The sequence below is a fragment of the Acartia tonsa genome, chromosome 12, assembly GCF_053477335.1.
Source record: "Acartia tonsa isolate MP-2025a chromosome 12, ASM5347733v1, whole genome shotgun sequence".
In the NCBI taxonomy this organism is placed as follows: Eukaryota; Metazoa; Arthropoda; class Copepoda; order Calanoida; family Acartiidae; genus Acartia; species Acartia tonsa.
In genome coordinates, this window is record NC_137271.1 from 5,221,943 (window position 1) to 5,241,025 (window position 19,083).

General features: G+C 31.4%; 1 protein-coding gene across 2 annotated transcripts in view; it reads right to left on the reverse strand.

The window, feature by feature from the left end:
* The window catches only part of LOC145334326 (teneurin-m-like), a 132,109-nt gene that overhangs the window by 10,701 nt on the left and 102,325 nt on the right, over positions 1-19,083 (reverse strand). For both annotated transcript variants that reach the window (XM_080179738.1, XM_080179737.1), the window contains 6 exons: positions 12,947-13,120; positions 12,595-12,707; positions 9,261-9,367; positions 8,748-8,846; positions 384-778; positions 107-224 (listed from right to left, as the gene is read on the reverse strand). In XM_080179738.1, the coding sequence (XP_080035864.1) occupies positions 107-224; positions 384-778; positions 8,748-8,846; positions 9,261-9,367; positions 12,595-12,707; positions 12,947-13,120 (1,006 nt within the window). The remainder of the gene's footprint in view (positions 1-106; positions 225-383; positions 779-8,747; positions 8,847-9,260; positions 9,368-12,594; positions 12,708-12,946; positions 13,121-19,083) is intronic.

Genomic DNA, 19,083 nt, shown 5'->3' on the forward strand with positions numbered 1-19,083 from the left:
ATGATTTATAAAATATATGCTTAGACTACAGCTACATATATACTTAATACTTGGATTATAATGTCCATAAGTAACGCAACACCAATAAACAATCAAATATACTTACTTTCAGAGTAATGATTTGATATTTATGAGGCATAGAGATATAGAGGGCTTGTCTATGCTCCAACTCTCTTGTATACACTCTGTGGGCTAGATGGTAGCGGTATCCAACTCGAGTCCCACTAAAATAAAACAAATAATAATAAAATCTATTTTTAACAACTGTTTTAGGTATATAAAAACAAACTAATGTACCTTTAGAAATAAAACTTCTCTTTTTTATCTTTCTTTACAATTTTAATTAAATAATTAATAGATAAGACAAACAAGAATCAACTTACTTTAGCTTTTTCACCGTTCTCACTTCTCCATCCGTCGATATTTTACGGATCAGATCAAAATCCGCCACGTACACACTTCCGTCCGGGCCGACGGTCAACGATTTTGGCGCCAAAAGTGATTGTGTCGCAGCCTTCCCGTCGCACAGCGCGCCCCCCTTGCCACACTCAGCCGGTCTAGGCTGACCGTTCCCAACTAGCGTAGTTACAACCAAAGGAGTGTACTTCAGGTATAAATTGCTGCCGTCTCCCTTCTGAAGGATGCCCTCGTGATAGTTGTATTTGTGTTGGACGTCCAAGTTCCAGCCGCCAATGTCGGACAGGGTCATATCGTGTCCGGCCACCTTGGCTGTCTTGGCGATCCAGACCATTTCGCAGCCGGTGTACTCGTACCCAACCTAAAATAATGAAATGTTGATTACATCATTATTGGGTTAGCGTTAAAAGTAAAGCAATTTATAGTTAATATTTATAAAAAAAAATGAGTTGTAAGTGAAGAAGTTCTCTGATTATCAAAGTTACCAGAATTTTGGCAATAAGGGATCTCATTTGGCAACACAATAGTTCATCTAAGGGCAATGGTATGATGCTAACGGGAAGGGGGGAGGGATGGAATAAATGCAACCACCTCCCCCCCAAAACCAACTTTATTTCATTATTTACCTCATCCCAAGCCCCTCCCCCCAAAACTCCCTCAATCCTTCTATCATAGAAACTTCATAGAAAAAAGTTTTTTTGCAATCCAACTTTTTTCTTGCAAAAAAAGGATTCTTTGCAGAAAGCTTTTTGAAGGAAGTGAAATGGACGGAGGTGTGTGTGAGTGATGAGGGGGGGGGGGTTGGTATTGAAGGGTTTATAATCAGGGATCTAAAGGGATAAGACAATGGCTGATAAATTGATGTTACATCCCCTATGATGATAAACAAAATAACCATTTCTGTAGATAAAATTTGTGGTTTAAAGTTTTTAAGTTAACGAATAAGGAAACGTTATAATAAAACTTAGGGGACTATTGTATGAAAGAGCCCATTGTCGCCTCTCTCTCTGGGTTAGAATACATTGATCTTACCCAAGGATTTATGCATATATAAATGGAATAAAAATATGAAACAAGCCCTTTACGCTTACAACTTTTCCAGCAATGAAAAAGATTTTTTTTTAGAACTGTTTTTCTGTCACCTTTTTCCCTGGTTTTGCCACAAGTTGACGACACTAGGAAAAACTTTTTTTTCTTTCCTTTCTTTCTTTCTTTCCCTATCTCTCCTATCCCCTTTTGAGCTCTCAATACTTTATTAATTAAGAATGCAAAATTTTGATAATCAATCTTTGAAGCATATTGTGTTGGTCTTGCCACAGACAACCAACAACTTTTTATGCAAGAAAATGCAAGACTCTTAAAAAAATATGATTTCAAGCCACTTAAAGCTTACTACAAAATATAAATGCATGTTTTAAATCCAGGTTTAAACCATTACCGGCCAGGTACACTATTTTACTTATTTTGCAGACAACTACACGATTCAACCTAGTTTTGAACCAATACCATCAAGTTCCAAATTTGCCAAGTTTTTTTAATATAAAAAAGAAACTACTATTACAAACAGACAGACAGACTGACTTAATGAGGTATTTTATATGATTTCAACTAATAATTACATTTTTAAGTTATTTTTCAACTTAATTTTGGCAGATCTTTTTTTTACAGTTTTACATTAAAAAATGCATTTTGAAGAGTTTATCAATTTTGTGACTGCCAAGCTTTTACAGAAAAAAAACTTTGTTAAGGAATATTACCACAGAGAGGGATAAGTTGTCTGAAAAAAATTTTCTGCCAGGCAAAAAAGTATTAATAGACGTAGAATATAAGAGGATATCATGTCAGGTTACGTTGCTATTTCGGACATCATTTATTGGTCAGTTCGTTAATCCAATAGGAGGGGAGGAGATGGGGTAAAGGGGGGAAATGTTATTTTAGTCCGCTGCAAGTTACACTTTATTGGAGAACATGGTAATCTGGTGTAAGATCCAAGTAATAATTCATACATTTTCTTCATAAGGTACTGCCCAATCATTCCATGAATAATATTACCATTTAAAATTTTTAAACAATTTTCTCGTATTCATTCGAATCCGGTGGACAGGAACCGGTTCTCATCAATACGAAAAAACTATGTCTAGCATCGTATTATATCCAGCTTTCTACAAATATAAAAATGTACAATCATAAGATTAAAACCAGTTTTTTTAGCCTGTGCCTTCGGCACCTCGGGACTAAAAAAACTGGTTCTAATCTTGTAATTGTACATTCTATATCCGCGGAAAGCTGTTTATAATACGATGCGAGAAATAACTATTAAATTGCTTTTAAAAAGTCAAACTTTTAGTGAGAAACATTTAAATAAAAATTGAATACATTCATGAAATTTATTGGAATGAAAAAAAATTTTCATTTGAATTTTCCAGTAATCCATTTTGATCATTGTCATATTCTCTAATGAAGTGAAACTTGCAGCGAGCTACAATAACGATTCTCCCTTTACCCCACCCCATCTTATACTGGATGAACGAACTGACCAATAACTGAGTTCTATGTTAGCAAGGTAATTTGACGACATTTTCGCCCTGTCATAATATCCACATATATTCTACATCCATTAGGTTCACGTAGTTTTTTTTCGTCGAATAAAATCCTTTCTTTATTTTCATAGTACCAGGGACAAGGGAATAATATTCTGACAAACAACTCTAAAGGAAAATTTCTCCACAACCCCCTTCCCCTTTTCCTCCCCTTCTTTCCCACCCCTCTTCACTTACATGCCAAAAACAAAATATTCCACCAGATGCTTAATAAGGTTCGTGATTTTTTTTGTAGAATTGTTGGTTAGAACAGCTATCCCTGCATAGTACAATAAAATAATTTCATAATTAAACTATGATGCAAAAAGATGCAAAATTTGCTAATATCATATATATTATATATATGTGATGATTAAATGATATAATAAGTTAAATAATACATCTCTTTTTTTGGCAATGAACTTTGAAGGTTTATGAATTAGTAAAACGGAGACAGGATAAAATTTCTAGAAAACAAACGGAGGAACACGTTCACTTGGGATGGATGGGACATTGGGCTCTTTAAAACATTATTACCCAAAGTTTCATAAAAATGTTTTCTTATTCGTTGATTTAACAACTTTGGGGACTTTTTTTAAATTTTAATTGGTTGGTTCATTAATTTAAGAAATCAAACGTTTCAATCAACCACTAATTTTAATCTGCAAAAGGAATTTTATTGTGTATCATCATCAATTTATCTGCCATTGTCTTATTCCTTTAATCTCTTACATATATATATGTCTTTTAAAAATATATCTGTGGCTGACATAATATCGAGTTACATATTATGTCGACATATGACATTAAAACTACATACTTATGTTAATATAATAGTAGCTCAAAAGCTAATTTGAAAATAGGGCAGCAATTCTACAATAAAGATTATTCTAAAGATTATTTGTCCGCGATTCTTAAAGATATATATTTGATATCTGCATCCATCTTTCTATATATCTATAATATATCTTTCTATATATATAGATCTATATAACCTATCACTGTTGAACTCATGAACTGCTATTATATCGACTAAAGACTATTATCAGCCTTAAAAGTCAGAAAAGGTTACAGGCAATGGTTGATTACAATTAGTTGTTGAAACATATGGACACTCAACTTAATGAACCAACCAATTATAATTCAATAAAAGTCCTTAAAGTTGTTAGGCCAACGAATAAGAAAACGTTATTATAAAACTTTGGTGATTAGTGCAATAAACAGCCTAATGTCCCCTCCCTCCCTGATTTAAAAAAAATGTCATAATTTTGACGACAATCATTAACTTTGTATGTCAACAAAATGCTTCTAGACTTAACAGGGATGTGTTACTGAAGGATAAATTATCCAAAGTTGAGCCATTTGAGGCATTAGGTAAATATCAGAACGTTGGTTTCTAATAGCAAAACACTTTTGTAGATTTTTTGATAAAAATATTTCATCATAAACTTTCCGGAAAATTCTATAAATATTGGAGAAAATAATAAATTTTGGTACTATAATAAACATTCATTTTATGTTTATTTTATAAGACCTTCTTTAATCTTGACATTTCTAAAGAAATTTTGCTGTTTTTTATCCTGATGGCATAACTCCTTTTCTTACTATCAAGTAAAACCCAGGGTAGACTCAGACAATGGCAGTTTATTTAACTATTTTTCCTTTAAAATAACAACCTACCAAAGACAGAACGTTATCATTTCAAGTAAAGGAGGATAGAGGATTAATTCTTCGTTCATTGTCCCGCCCCTATATTCCTGATAAAACCTAAGAAATGTTTAACAATGAATCCCTATTGTAAAAGTTACTTTAGTTCCAATGCATTGTAAAACCTAAATTGATTATTTTTGACATGCAGTGTGTTCTACAGAGCTTAAGACTCAGGGACGTCCAAGTGTTTTAATTTGAGAAAGGTAAAATAGCTATAAACCTTCTTAGGACTTATGAGAAGCTACCATGTAAAGGAGAAAACATATAGGTTCTACGGTTAGCGAGATCTTTCATTAGAAACAGACACACACAAACATAATTTTACTTCATTGTAAGCATTTAAAATGATGACAGATTAAAATACCTTTTAAACAAAAATACTAAAAATCCTTCAAAAAAAAACAAGATTAAAAATCTAAATAAATCTAATCCCTTCTTTTTCCTAAGAGATTTGTCCGTATGTTTAGTGTTATCTATGAAAACACATATAACATTCAAAAGACATTTTTATTACACTCGCCTATTTTTATAAAATTTCCCCCTTTTTAACAAATGTGTTGAAAAATAGAGAACTAGAATTAGGGGTCTTATGGGATGAGACAATGAATAATTTATAAAAAAAAACATCCCCAATGATGATAAAAAACAATTCCTTTACATCTTTTAATATCGTTGGTTAAAAAAATTGGACAAAGTTGACAAAGACTATTGAAATTAATTATCAACTCAAAGTCTCTGGGTTTTAAAGGGCTAAGTTCTTCTAATCAAGCATAAATAATAGACAGACAGACAAACTTACAAACAGGATTAATATTGGAAACGTTTTGCTAGGCTCTAGAATTAAAAGATCTATGGGTTTAAAAATATTTATCCTATTTTTCATCAAAAGAGAATATAAAGAAATCTATCTTTTAAGCTAAAATCAGAGATAGCAAAGTTTATTTAACATCTTATCTTCATGGGTATAAGAAATCTTTACAAGAAAAATTCAGACGACTATCTTAAATAGCCCATTATTTCACCTTTTCCTCCAAAAAAAATTCACACATACAGACGCAAAATTGTAGTGGGACAAGTGACTAAAAAATCAGCCATGTGACGTCATAAAAATGAGGAACTATCCATCTCTTTTTTAGGGGGGTTTTCTTTTCCACTTCTCATCTCATATTCCTCTTTTTTATGACGTCACATGCTGATTTTTTAGTCACTCTCCCACTACACGAAAATTCATAAAAAACTCAAATCATACAATATTATGCTCGAAAGCGCACGAAAAATATTATCTGCTCTTCAATCAATTTAGATATTAGAAAAACTGTATGAACACCCGATATTTACGTCGTGCTGAGTGGAAAAAGCGCTTTGAACTTTTAGCTAAAATTTTGAAGCTCGTATCAAAACAAAATATCTAATACAAAATCTTTCTCACAGCATCAGTCAATAATATTTCAAACATATTTTCATAAAAAAATTAAATTTGTATGTTCTTTGTGAGTATAATTTAGCAATAAATTTAATTTTTGGGAGCCATACTTATAAGTCTCTTATATAAAAGTAGCTTTCTTTAATATTACAATAACTACTGAACCGACTGAGTTCTTCATTTTACGCTAGCTTCACATAGGGTCCTGAATTTTTATCCTATATTTTAGGGGCACAACCGCTAGTATAATCAAATCATAATACTTTTATTCAAAATTTAAATCCTTTTATGCAATGATTACACAGTAAAAGCTTACAATAACATCCTCAACAGGAAGTGTATAAATGTATAATCCCTTTAAATTCAACTAAAATTTCAAACATTTTTGACCTCATTAAACTTGTTTGTTTTTATTTTATAATTACTACTTCTAGAGTCAGGGAAATTTAATATATTTTGAAAAATAATCAGAAAATGGGATAGATATCAAAATATGCAAGGAACATTAGACAGTAATTTATATTAGTACAAAGAGATTTTTAAATATGTTCACTCATTTGCATTATTAGGTTCTATCGTCTTCAGGGGCATCTAGGGGCTTAATATCAAATTAGTAACGACGTAGCAAAAACATAGCCTGAAACCATACAAGTATTTAGATTTTAAATATAATATAATAGCATAAAACCATCATATGTTGTATAAAAAGCTTCCCTTTAGAGAACTATAGATTCAGTGGTTATAGAGATCCTAATGGACAAACAAAAACCCTTACTTCATCTTATAATTGTATGCTATGTAACACTGTCTTAATAATAAATAATCAATAAAACTTATGTTGATATAATGCTAGCACAAAAGTTTAACAAGGAAATGTATGTGTTGCTTATTGTTATGATAACAATAACTTCCTTCCTACACGTCCTGTCATCTATTTCCCTCCTTTTGATCAGTCTACCCAGTGTAGAGACAAATATTATTTCAATAGGCAGATTTTTCTGTCTTTTTAGTAGCGAAGCTACTCTATAATTCGAAATGTCCGTCCGTCTGTCCGTCTGAGACAAAGTGGGGGAAACGTGATTTTCTCGGCTCCTATAAAAGATAGACAGCTGAAATTTTTAGTGAAGATTCTTATAATATATGCCCATCTAATCTATGCATTGTTTTGTCCATCCGTCTGTTATTTGGGGTGCTAGATCGATTCCTACATTTTCATGTTTTTCTGATTTTCTCAACTCCTTTTTAAGATAAAGGGCTGAAATTTTCAGGGATTGCTTTAATTTACATTTTACATATTTTCCTGAAGTTTTATTACGATTTTTATATTAATAAGGGTGCTAGATCGATTCCTAGATTTTTAGGTTTTCTATTATTTTCTCAATTCCTAATCAGGATTTGCGGCTGAAATTATCAGGGATTAAATATGCTCATACTCTACATGTTTCCATCAAGTTTCATAGGATGACACTGATATTGTAAAAATATTCATAATATACATTCATAATTTCTGAGCTTCGCTACTTATGGATGCTGTCATCCTTGTTCTCTTTATTATATGATATTCTTTATTTTTGATAATAACAGCATCATATTTTATTAAAAATAATAAACTTTGTGTCAATTATGATAATTCCATGCTAGTGGAACAGTTAGAGACAAAATAACTAATAATTTTCAGTTGAAAAATCCCTCCCTCTGTCTAGCTCTTAGGAAATCCGCGAAATAAATCCTTTCAAATCTTGAGAAAATTCTTTAACCTAAAGTTTACTTTGCTTTCTAATTCTATTTCAATACAAATATATATATATAAAGTAAGAATATTATGATTTTCAACTGGTGGAAAAATTAAGGAGAAAAAAGTTTTCGTCTAGTGAAATATCCCTTTATATTTCACATTTAGGCATGTAAAAAGTGTATTTAAAGAAGAATCTTTGTTCTTAAAAGCCTTTTAGTGGAATGTTTTGTATATAAGTTAGCATTCTTTAAGTGAAAAGTGTTTTAGTTAAGAATACAATGTTTGTTGTTTTTAGATTATAAAGGAATACAAAATTTGTAGGGCATTACACTTTTAGAAGCGAAACTTTTCTATAATTAGGTTCGGTCCATCCGTCAGTCCGTCACGTTAATTTAAACAGTTTAGAATCGTACTATCGATTTTAAACTTTGAATGATGATTCCATTAACAATTAGGTATCGTTTCCGAAGCGTAGAAACTCTATAATCGTTACCAGAAAGCCCGTAGTCTGTTTTTGTAATACTGATTCCTAATACTACAAGGTACAATGTTATAAGCAAAGCATCTCTATAAACAAGTTCTAAATATGTAAGTATGTCCTTAAACAGTATTGTATTAAAGAAGTTTTGCAACAAATTCACTTACAATTTTGTTTAGAATTATGCCTTAATATTCTGCTTATTCAATTCTGACACAAGTTTTAATGTCCGTTTGTTCTACCATGTCTGATCTTTTCTGGAGGTTGTTACCCTTGTTTTCATACATTCAAAAGGAGTTTTAAAATGATTGCTATTTCCGATAGAATTTTCAGATTTTTTGTAACTATTTGATCTTGCAACTCTGTACATAGACGTTAAAGGTTTAAAACCAAGCTAAAACCTACCTTTATATTGGCCGTAGTTACTCCATAAACTCTTTGTCTGTACACATTGAGTCTGTCCCAGGCATAGGTATACTGTAACAGTGGATCAGCTTCAAAAACCTTAAGTAATACAATGATAGATATAGAATGTTTGGTAGATTAGATAGATAGATAGAGATAGATAAATTAGATAAATTAAAGAAGTAGACAACAAGGCGATAGATATTCATATAAAAATATTATAAATGGAATATTATACCGGAAGGACCGGGACAATAAGCTGTTTATTTCACTAGTCCACAAAATAACAACTTTGGGTACTTTTAATGAATTCTAAATTGGTTAATTTAATAAGTTGAGTGTTCAAACGTTTCATCCACTTATTTTAATCTACCGAAGGGGTAATTTTGGGTATCATCATTGGGGATGTACATCAATTTATAGGTCATTGTCTTATCCCTTTAGATTCCTGATTATTATAATTGAAATATTAAAACCAAACATGATTTTTAAACACATGAATGTAAACCTTACCTTTTGATCAAGAACTCCCTCAATTGAGATAGTAAGATGCACCCTCACCAGGGTGGGTGGTATATCCCCCTCAGGTGTCAGTTGTAATTGTAATGTGGAGTAGAATCCCTATTTTGCAAAAATGTTAAACATTATTCTTTTTAAAGTTTAATATAAAATCCTCAAAATGTTGTAAAATTGTGGAGCAAATAAAGAAAAAGAAAAAATATGATCTCAGTTTTCATTTCAGATGTGGCCTAAATTTAGATCCAGAAAACCAACTCATTTTCTCTCCAAGACAGTTTAGACAATCTAATATGTTCATCAAATGCAAAGGTGGGAGATAGTGGTGGTAGAAATAGTTGATGTTTTGTACAGGTGCTACAAAATTTGCAATTTTTTGTAAGTTTTAAATTCAGCTTTTAAGTATCTTTTGAAGTTACCATAAAAATGCTTAAAGCTTGTGCATTTAACACATGTATAAATTGCATAATTAGGAACTAAAATTAGTGTCTTTTAAAGTTAAAGCTTAAAGTTTAAATTTTGTGCATGTATCGCAAGAATATGTCAAACTAATTAATCCGTAATTGGTTAATTTAAAATACCATTATGACATAATGCAGAGAAGTCTGGAGAAGGAATCAAAAAAAGGGAAAAGGTAGAGCTGTAGATATTTTCCTAATTTGTAATGCACAAATTAATTAGAAGATGCAAAGATGAAGAAAAGGGGTGAAGGATAGTCAGAGGGTTATACAGAGGAAGGTGGTAAGTTGGCAGAAGGTACGAGAAAAAAGAAAGAAAAGGTTTTCAAAGTTTGATTAAAAAGTAAAGAACTGCATCTGGTGCTTCATTCTTATCCTCATCAACCCCCCCCCCCCTCCCCCATGTAACCTCAATAACCAAGAAAAACATATGTCTGCTGCTAGTAAACAAATATGCTCGCTTTGTTTTAGTCAACAAGAAAAATATGAATTCTATTTCAACTTTAGATAGTAAATAAGTTAGAAGATATACTGTAATTGGTTATCAAGTAATAAAAATAGATTTAAAAAAACAAGATATAAATACAAATCTAAAACTAGCAATCAAATAAGAATTCTTTGTCTTAGTAAAGAAAACAAATGTAAACAAGGATGACAACATCCATACGTAGCGAAGCACAAAAATTGTGGATACGTAGAAGTAGATTTAAAGTTTATTTATTAAAATCAATAATAGATTTATTGGATAAAATAAACATGAAACCTTGTTTTATTTTGTATGATGAAGATGGTTAAAGTAAATTACATACTAGATGCACATAACAATGGGAAAAAATATTTTGAAACTGTTAATGCAAAAAAGTTTTAAAATTGGACCAAAAATGCCAAAGATTTGGGGAAATATATCAACATATAAAAATAGCCCAAAACCTGCCGCCATTGTTTCTTTTCTGAAAACGCCAGAAATTTAATTTTAATATCTTTAACTGAAAAATTTATGAAAATTGGACCATAAACACCAAAGATATGGGTAAAAATGTGAAAAATATAAAAATAGCCAAAAACCTGCAAAAAGGCAGTCTGACCGCCATTGTTGTTTTCTTCAAATGACGGGAAATTTGTTTTGATAACTTTAACTGAAAAAATTTTGAAAATCGGACCATAAACACCAAAGATATGAGGAAAATTTGGAAAATATAAAAAATAGCCTAAAACCTGCAAAAAGGCAGTCTGACTGTCATTGTTATTTTCTTCAAACGACAGGAAATTTAATTTTGATATCTTTAACTGAAAAAAATTCGAAAATCGGACCATAAACACCAAAGATATGGGGGGAAATGTGAAAAATATAAAAATAGCCAAAAACCTGCAAAGAGGCAGTCTGACCGTCATTGTTGTTTTCTTCAAATGACGGGAAATTTAATTTTGATATCTTTAACTGAAAAAATTTCGAAAATCGGACCATAAACAAGATATGAGGAAAATTTGAAATATATAAAAAATAGCCTAAAACCTGCTAAAAAGCAGTCCGACCACCATTGATGTTTTATAGTTAATTGTGCTCCTTAATGATGGGAATGTTGTCAAAAAATTTCAGCTCTTTATCTTTTATAGGAGCCGAGAAAATCACGTTTCCCCCAATTCATTAATTACGGACGGACAGACGGACGGACGGACGGACAGACGGACAGACGGACGGACATTGTGAATTATAGAGTAGCTTCGCTACTAAAAAGGTATGAAGAAATGAGGGGTAATATTTTAATTGATAAATCTAGTGAGAGAAGTAAAACATCACTTGGAAACAATATCCAGCCTGAAATATGGATTCAACTGCCTAGACATGTAATTGCAATCTCAAATCTAAGTTACTACGTAAGAAACTTAGCACATATATTCTCAATTTTTATAGAATGTTGAACCAGACATAGAGATAGGAAGGTGTTTGGAAGTTAGAAATGGTGTGTGTGTGTATGTGCTGGATAGAAACTTTGTTGGATTAGTTGAATCAATTCTCCTCATACAGGTTTAATTCAAAACATATTTAGTTGGTGATAATTTCATAATTGTGGTGAGCGCCTATTTGGGTCATAAATATTTTCCTCATCCAAATCAGAGTTTTGAAATATTGGAAGGAATACTTGTATTATTAATATCAAAATTTAATATAGAAATTATTGATTTTTTATTTTTTATTATGGTTGTAAAGTTTAAATTATTTTTGTATACGAAAATAGAATTGCAACTTTGATAGATTTATATATGATCATCTGCCAATCTTCAGTGTTGTCTGAAGAATATCTAGAGTTGTATTGTGAAAACTGGGCCAAGGTTAATTTAACTTTGACAAATGTTGATTCCAGAAGTTGAAGCCTATACAGCACAATCATGGATGACAAGACAAACATAATTATGCATCAAGAATAATATGATTGACTAAATAGCACTTCAAATTCTAACTAGAACAACCATGTTCTAAATTTGATTAAAGTGGCCAAGTCAAGTTAAACAAACAAATCATGAATAAAAGGACAATATATGCCAAAATGTATAATTCTAATATAGGGATTTCCTAAGTTTAATAAGTTAATTTAACGGCTCAAATTCAAGCTAGGTCAAATATTCACAAGACCTGTCAACCCTATTGAGAGCCTGGTTCAAGCCAGCCATGCATGTAGAATATAAACAGGTATTGAGACTACACACAAACTTTTCAAAGGAAAACTAATAATTTATGTGGAGAAACAAATACCTGTATATATTGGCATATATGTATTTAAGAGCTTGTGAAACAATAGGATTCAATTTAAACTTTGCTTAAATTTATTTTATCAGAATTATTTTAGAATATACAAATAGAAATGTTTAACATTCCTTTGCTCTGGAAGAGATATAAACAAGTTTAATACCGGATCCAGGTATTGTCAAAGACTCCCGGAGGATTCTGGATTCTGCCAGAACTGCCCCAGAGGAACCAGTGCCTCCCCTGAAAGGAATAAAATATTATGAGATGTTATCTAAATATCAAATTGCTTTGCTATTAATCATTTGTGAGCATATAATAAATTGAAATAGGATTAATAAGTTAAATACAAAAAGAGTTTAAAAATCTTCAGCAGAAATGTTATAATTCTATCTATTTTTAAAGGCAATAGTTTTTAATGGAGAAAAAATTATTGTAAAATTTCAAAATATAATAATTACTAAAAATAAAGAAATTAATACCTGTAATTAGTATGCCATGATGAGAGAATAGTAGGCTGCATCCTGTTGTAATCATGTGGTGTACAGGTAGGAATGCTGGAGTACAGAGCTGGTACTTGGACATGCATCTCTGTACGTCCCAGCTGGACAGGACTCAGCACAACAACCTCATTCCAGGGCACGTACAGTGACAATCTAAAATTTTAAAAGAAATTAAAAACTTTTTAAAACTGAAAAAAATTTGCAAAAATTTGATTTTTCTATTTGCAGAACACAATCAACAAATCATTGAAGGTGTAATAGGTCAGATTTGAACTGTGATTAAAAACCAATTTTCTAGCAAAAAAGTGCATTTGCCTATCAAACACTTTCTTCACTTAGTCCTTTACCACATTTGGCCAAAACAGCTCCAAAATTTTTTTTATTAAAAAAGTTATTGTACTGAAATTCTTTTATTCTTGAACTTATAAAAAATGAATGGAATTTAAATAGGAATTAGGAATCTCAAAAATTTAAGGCCACATTTTATTTCGCGGACACTGTGTGAAAAATTTGCACAATTGCAATCTTACATCAATTACAAATTGAATCACCTCTCTTTTCAATATTCCCCCCCCCCCCTTTTTTCAGCCCCTGTTTTATCCTTCCTGTATTACCCTTCGCAATTTATTCCCTATTGTCAGGGCTTAGCCGCCGCAGCCACATAAAATCGCAGTTTTTTCTTACATTCATCTAGGCTATTGACTTTTAATAATGACTGCTGCAGCCGATAAATGGCAGCTAAGCTGAGCCACCCTTTTCAAAAATGTACATTAATTCGCGACCAATCTAGAAAAAAACAATATTGGTATAATGCCGGCTGCCGAGCCCAGCAATTTAGTCTTTATTTCTTCCGTTCACGTTCTTAGAGTATTTTTTAATATGATCTATATTTTTTTTGCAAAAAAGGAAAGATTATTTTTTACTTCTTAGAATAGAAATGACAAACACTTGTTTTTTATTGGATAAAATATCAATGGGTTTCCTATCATTTTAACAGCATAGCAACTCAGGGAGGGAGGGGACATTGGTTTGTTCATTACACTAGTCTCCAAAGTTCTATAATAACATTTTCTTATTCATTGGTTTAACAACTTTGGGGACTTTAATGAATTCTGATAAGTTGGCTCATTAAGTTGAGTGTCCAAACGTTACAACCGTTAATTGTAAACTACAGATGGGGTAATTTTGTGTATCATCCTTTAGGAGTAATTCAATTTATTGGCCATTGTCTTATCCCTTTACATCCTTGAAAGCAACTAATATTCTAGCTTTTTATCCTTAAAAATTATCAAAATAATTCTTCAATATTGGGGGAAGAAGGGGTGGTGGATTAATTTAGAAATAATCATCCTTTCCCTCCCTGTTTTGTTAGTCATATCTTTGCTATATCAGATGAAAAAAAAAGAATATCTTAATAAGATTTTATTGTATCATATTCAAGACAAAAAATGTTAATGTATTATGTAATATTCTATATTACTACCTTAAAAGAAAGAATCATTTATTTTTCTGTAAAGCATTTTTTTTTGTATTTTTTGCTAACATTTTCGCACTAAGATCGTTTAAAATATAGTTTCCAAGCAGTCTAGATGCTAACGGTTTCTGAATATAATTTTGGCCTCTATTAAAGGAAAATAAAATCCAAATAATTTGTAAGAATTTTAGTTGAAAAGTGTGTGTCAAAGAATCTACTTTATAGATCTGTCACTAACATACCAGTACACACACACACACACACACACACACACACACACACAAACAGACGAAAAGACGTTTACCATTTAGATATATGAAAGCAGTACATTTAAATAAATGAATTAACCTACTTTATACAGCTATATTAACGCCTATTAGAGTCAGGTAAAGTAACATCCATCAGACAATCTATCCTTGTATGACTATTATCTAAAAGTCTCAACAACAATTGATAGTCTATGGCCCTATATTATTAGAATAGCGTCATTTCCAGGGATCTAAAGGATTAAGACAATGGCCGATAAATTGATGTACATCCCAAATGACGATACACAAGATTACTCCTTCAGTAGATTAAAATTCATGGTTGGAACACTCAACTTAGTGAACCAACCTATAAAAATCCAATAAAATGCCTAAAGTTGTTAAGCAAACGAATAATAAAACGTTATTATAAAACTTTAGGTACTAGTTTAATTAACAGCCCATTGTTCCCTCTTCCTCTCTGCTTATAATATGTCAACAAGTCGACTAAATGTTTCTTATGACTAAGACTCTAACCTAATAGCTATACCTATAGCTACAACCCTGAAATATATTGCAGGATCCACTCCACTAGGTTTCTGGTAGTAAATCTTGAGATTGGAGACATATTTATCAAAGTAAATGTTCACAAGGAAACATTCTACCTACCCCACACAAACGAGGGATATGTTTTCTCAAAAAAAAATTATCAAGGCACAAAAATATATATCCCAAGAAACTTGGGCCAACTTTTAATTGGGTCTTTGAAAATTAGTAAATAGAGTCGGTAATATTAATACAGCCAAGTCGCTACAAAAGAGCAGAAAGCAGTTTGTTAGCAGAAGAAAAGGTCCTTGGAAAAGGGGGGCAGGTTGTCTGGTTATACATCTATACTATAAATTTATAAGCTTAGCGTTGTATATAAAATGACAATTTTCTGTTCAAAAGATTATGTAATGTGTCCCTATCTTGGTAAGTAAGCCTAAACCCCCTCCTCGTAACTACATACACACACACACACACACACATATATAGCTAATGGATGTAAGAGAAAGAGTAAATAAATACATTAAATACAGCTACAATATTTAGAGGCAAACATTTTTTTAAAAAATCTTTTCAAAAGATAGTAGTCAGAGAGAGATAGGACAATGGGATGTTACTACACTAGTCCCCAAAGTTGTATAATTACGTTTTCTTATTAATTTGTTTAACAACTTTGGAGACTTTTAATGAATTTTAATTGGTTTCTTTATTAAGTTGAGTGTCCAAAAGTGTCAACCAATAATTTTAAACTACAGAAGGGATAATTTTGTGTATTAAACAATCTATCAATTGTAGTTTTAAAAATAATTTTTAAATAAATTTAACTAATTACAAAGCAATGAATATCAAATTTGTAAATAAAAAAAATAATATTAACTGCTTTTTTCGTTGTCTATATTTATAGACATTATTATCCTTGTTATCTGGGATATAAAGAAATTAGACAATGATCGATAAATTGATGTACACACTCAATGATTATACACAAAATTAGAGGTTAAAACCTTTTGACACTTAGCTAAATGAACCAACCAATAAAAGTTGATTAAAGACCCCAAAGATGTTAAGTAGACGAATAAATAAACGTCACTATAAAACTTTGAGGACCAGAGCAATAAACAGCCTAGTGTTCCCTCTCTCTCTGCCTTGTTGTGCCTCTATTGTGGTAGCTTTACTAAAATCCACTCTCTTAACCTGCCAGTCCTACCAGTCCTGCTGCCAGTCCTGCCCTCCTGAGGAGCTTTATCATCTTGTCAACTTGGACAATGGATATACAATTTGAGGATGTTGTGTCAGATTCTTGCATACCCTGATAAAATGTTTCTCCCAGCCCCCTCCTCCCCCTTATGAATGTAACCCAACCTCTTCACTAATCATGTTGGAACGAATTGTCCAATACCTGAGCAGACTATATTAGCAACCTAAATTGACCACAAAAAATTCACAATATCCACCAATTCTAAGTATATCCATTATTCTAGCACATTTAAAAACTTTGGGTACCAATATAATTAACAGATTAACATCCCCTCCCTCCCTGAGTAAAGCAGAGGAAAATATAATAATAATATAATATACTGCTTTTGCGATATTTTATATAATATACTTTATTTGACATAGGTGTTTCTTAACATCCGTATATGTATCACATTGTAAGACAAAGAACCGCAAAAAATGCTATTTCCTTCACCCATAGCTTTTTTATTTATTTTTATTGTGTCTTTTTAGTAGCGAAGCTACTCTATAATCTACTTTAGCTGTCCGTCCGTAATAATATAGGGGAAATACGATTTTCTTGCTACTATATAAGTTAGACTGCGTTTTTTAGGGAATAAACACAATAACAAAAATCATCCAGTATATAGCTTACGTGGTCCGTATGTCTGTCGGTTTCGTGATCATTTATTTTTATCCCTCTTTTCCTCTTTTAATAACCACAATCCGTTTGTCAAAGGATGTCGACATCTATGTTGCAAATAATAAACTTATGAGGAAGTCATTGGACACCTTTGATATAATATGTTGTTAATATTTTTCAAGAGTTTAGCAAATAGAAATGGAAATGATATGTCTCAAGTTAGTTATATAGTAGCGCAGCTACTATATAACTAAGGGTTTATATGTTCGTTAGTCCGTCAGTCGTGTCAACATTATTGCTTTGGTCTTGTTAATAATTGTTTTTCCCCTATGCCTAAGCCCAAGTGGGGTCCAAAATAACCCAACCTAACCTGATTTAAAGTAATAAAGAAAAAAGAAAAAATCTAGTCCCCCCCCCCCCGTTCTTTTAAATTTATTTAAATAATAATTAGGAGGAGGGGGGTGAAGTGATTAACCAGGCACTTTGTGTAAAAGCGCCATATTTGCTATTGAATAAAGTAATTTTGTTATTTTTAATTTTAAAAAAACTAGAAATACTGCATTGAAAAAATTATACCATTTCTGCATATATACAATAATAGTTATTTATCGCATCGTATTATAAACGGCTTTCCGCGGATATAGAATGTACAATTATAAGATAAAAACTAGTTTTTTTAGCCCCGAGGTGCCGAAAGCACCGGCTAAAAAACTGGTTTTAATCTTTTGATTGTACATTTTTATATTCGCAGAAAGCTGGATAAAATACGATGCTAGACATAGTTTTTTCGTATGGATGAGAACCGGTTCCTATCCACCGGATTCAAATGAATACGAGAAAACTATATTTTTATGATATTAATATAAATATTTTATTTTTCTGCATTATACAAAATGAACATATTGCTTTTAGTAGCGAAGCTACTTTAGGGCTTTTTTCTGTTAATGATTTATAAATACACTACAAAATAGCCTAAAACCATCTTAAGTGAAGCTGAAAACAGAGAAACCAATCAGTTCAGTAGTTATTGAGATCTTAAACTACAGATAAATAACCTTACTTCTTTAAAAAATAGAATGAATAATTAAAAGAATATTTTCAAAAAGTTTTTTTAAAATAAAAGTTTTATCTCCCTTCTTTCTGAGGTCAAAATAAAAAAATTGTGTTCCAAGTTTGGTAAACTAAATTTCTAGAGTAAATATAAACCTTATTTACCTAAGACAAAAAATCGAGGGGGTTGGGGGGAAAGAAACTACAGTTAGGGAATTTATTTCCTTCAGTAGCGTAACTGCTCTATAATTACTGTTTATTTCTTTTAGAAATGTTGCCATCCTTGTTTTTCTCTCAAAAAAGCATTTACTTTGTAAATGTAGGTAATTGTTTAGATAATATTATCATAAAAAATGTTTTATTTCTTAAATTAATTTTAAATGTATTTCCTAGAAATAAGGTATTTATAAGATTTAGTGTTTGTGTGTGTGTGTGTGTGTGTGTGTGTGTGTGTGTGTGTGTTGGTGTGTGTGTAAATGTGTGTGAGTATGTGTTTGAGTGTTTATTTGTTTTTATGTGTGTAAGCTTGTGTATGAATTTAGGACATTAGGATAAAGGGTTTGTAAATTTAACCAAAGTGTAATGAACAGAAAAAAGTTAGTCATTTTTCTAAATGCCAATGTAAGCTTAGGCACGTCGTTTTAAGAGCAATTATATCCAAGATTTTCATAGACATTATGTTACATAAAAAAACTAATCTAAAGCATTTTTTTAGCCCCATAACATATCATTTTCTCTTGGGGACATGGCTTGATTTATTGCTGCCATTTTCATTTTGCAATTCCTGATTTTCTCACTATTCCTACCCAGAGATACAAGGGGTAGGACAATGGCTGATAAAATGATGTGCATCCCCAATGATGATACACAAAATTACCTCTTTTGTAGAAAAAAAATAGTGGTTGAAACATTTGGACACTCAACTTAATTAACCAACCAATAA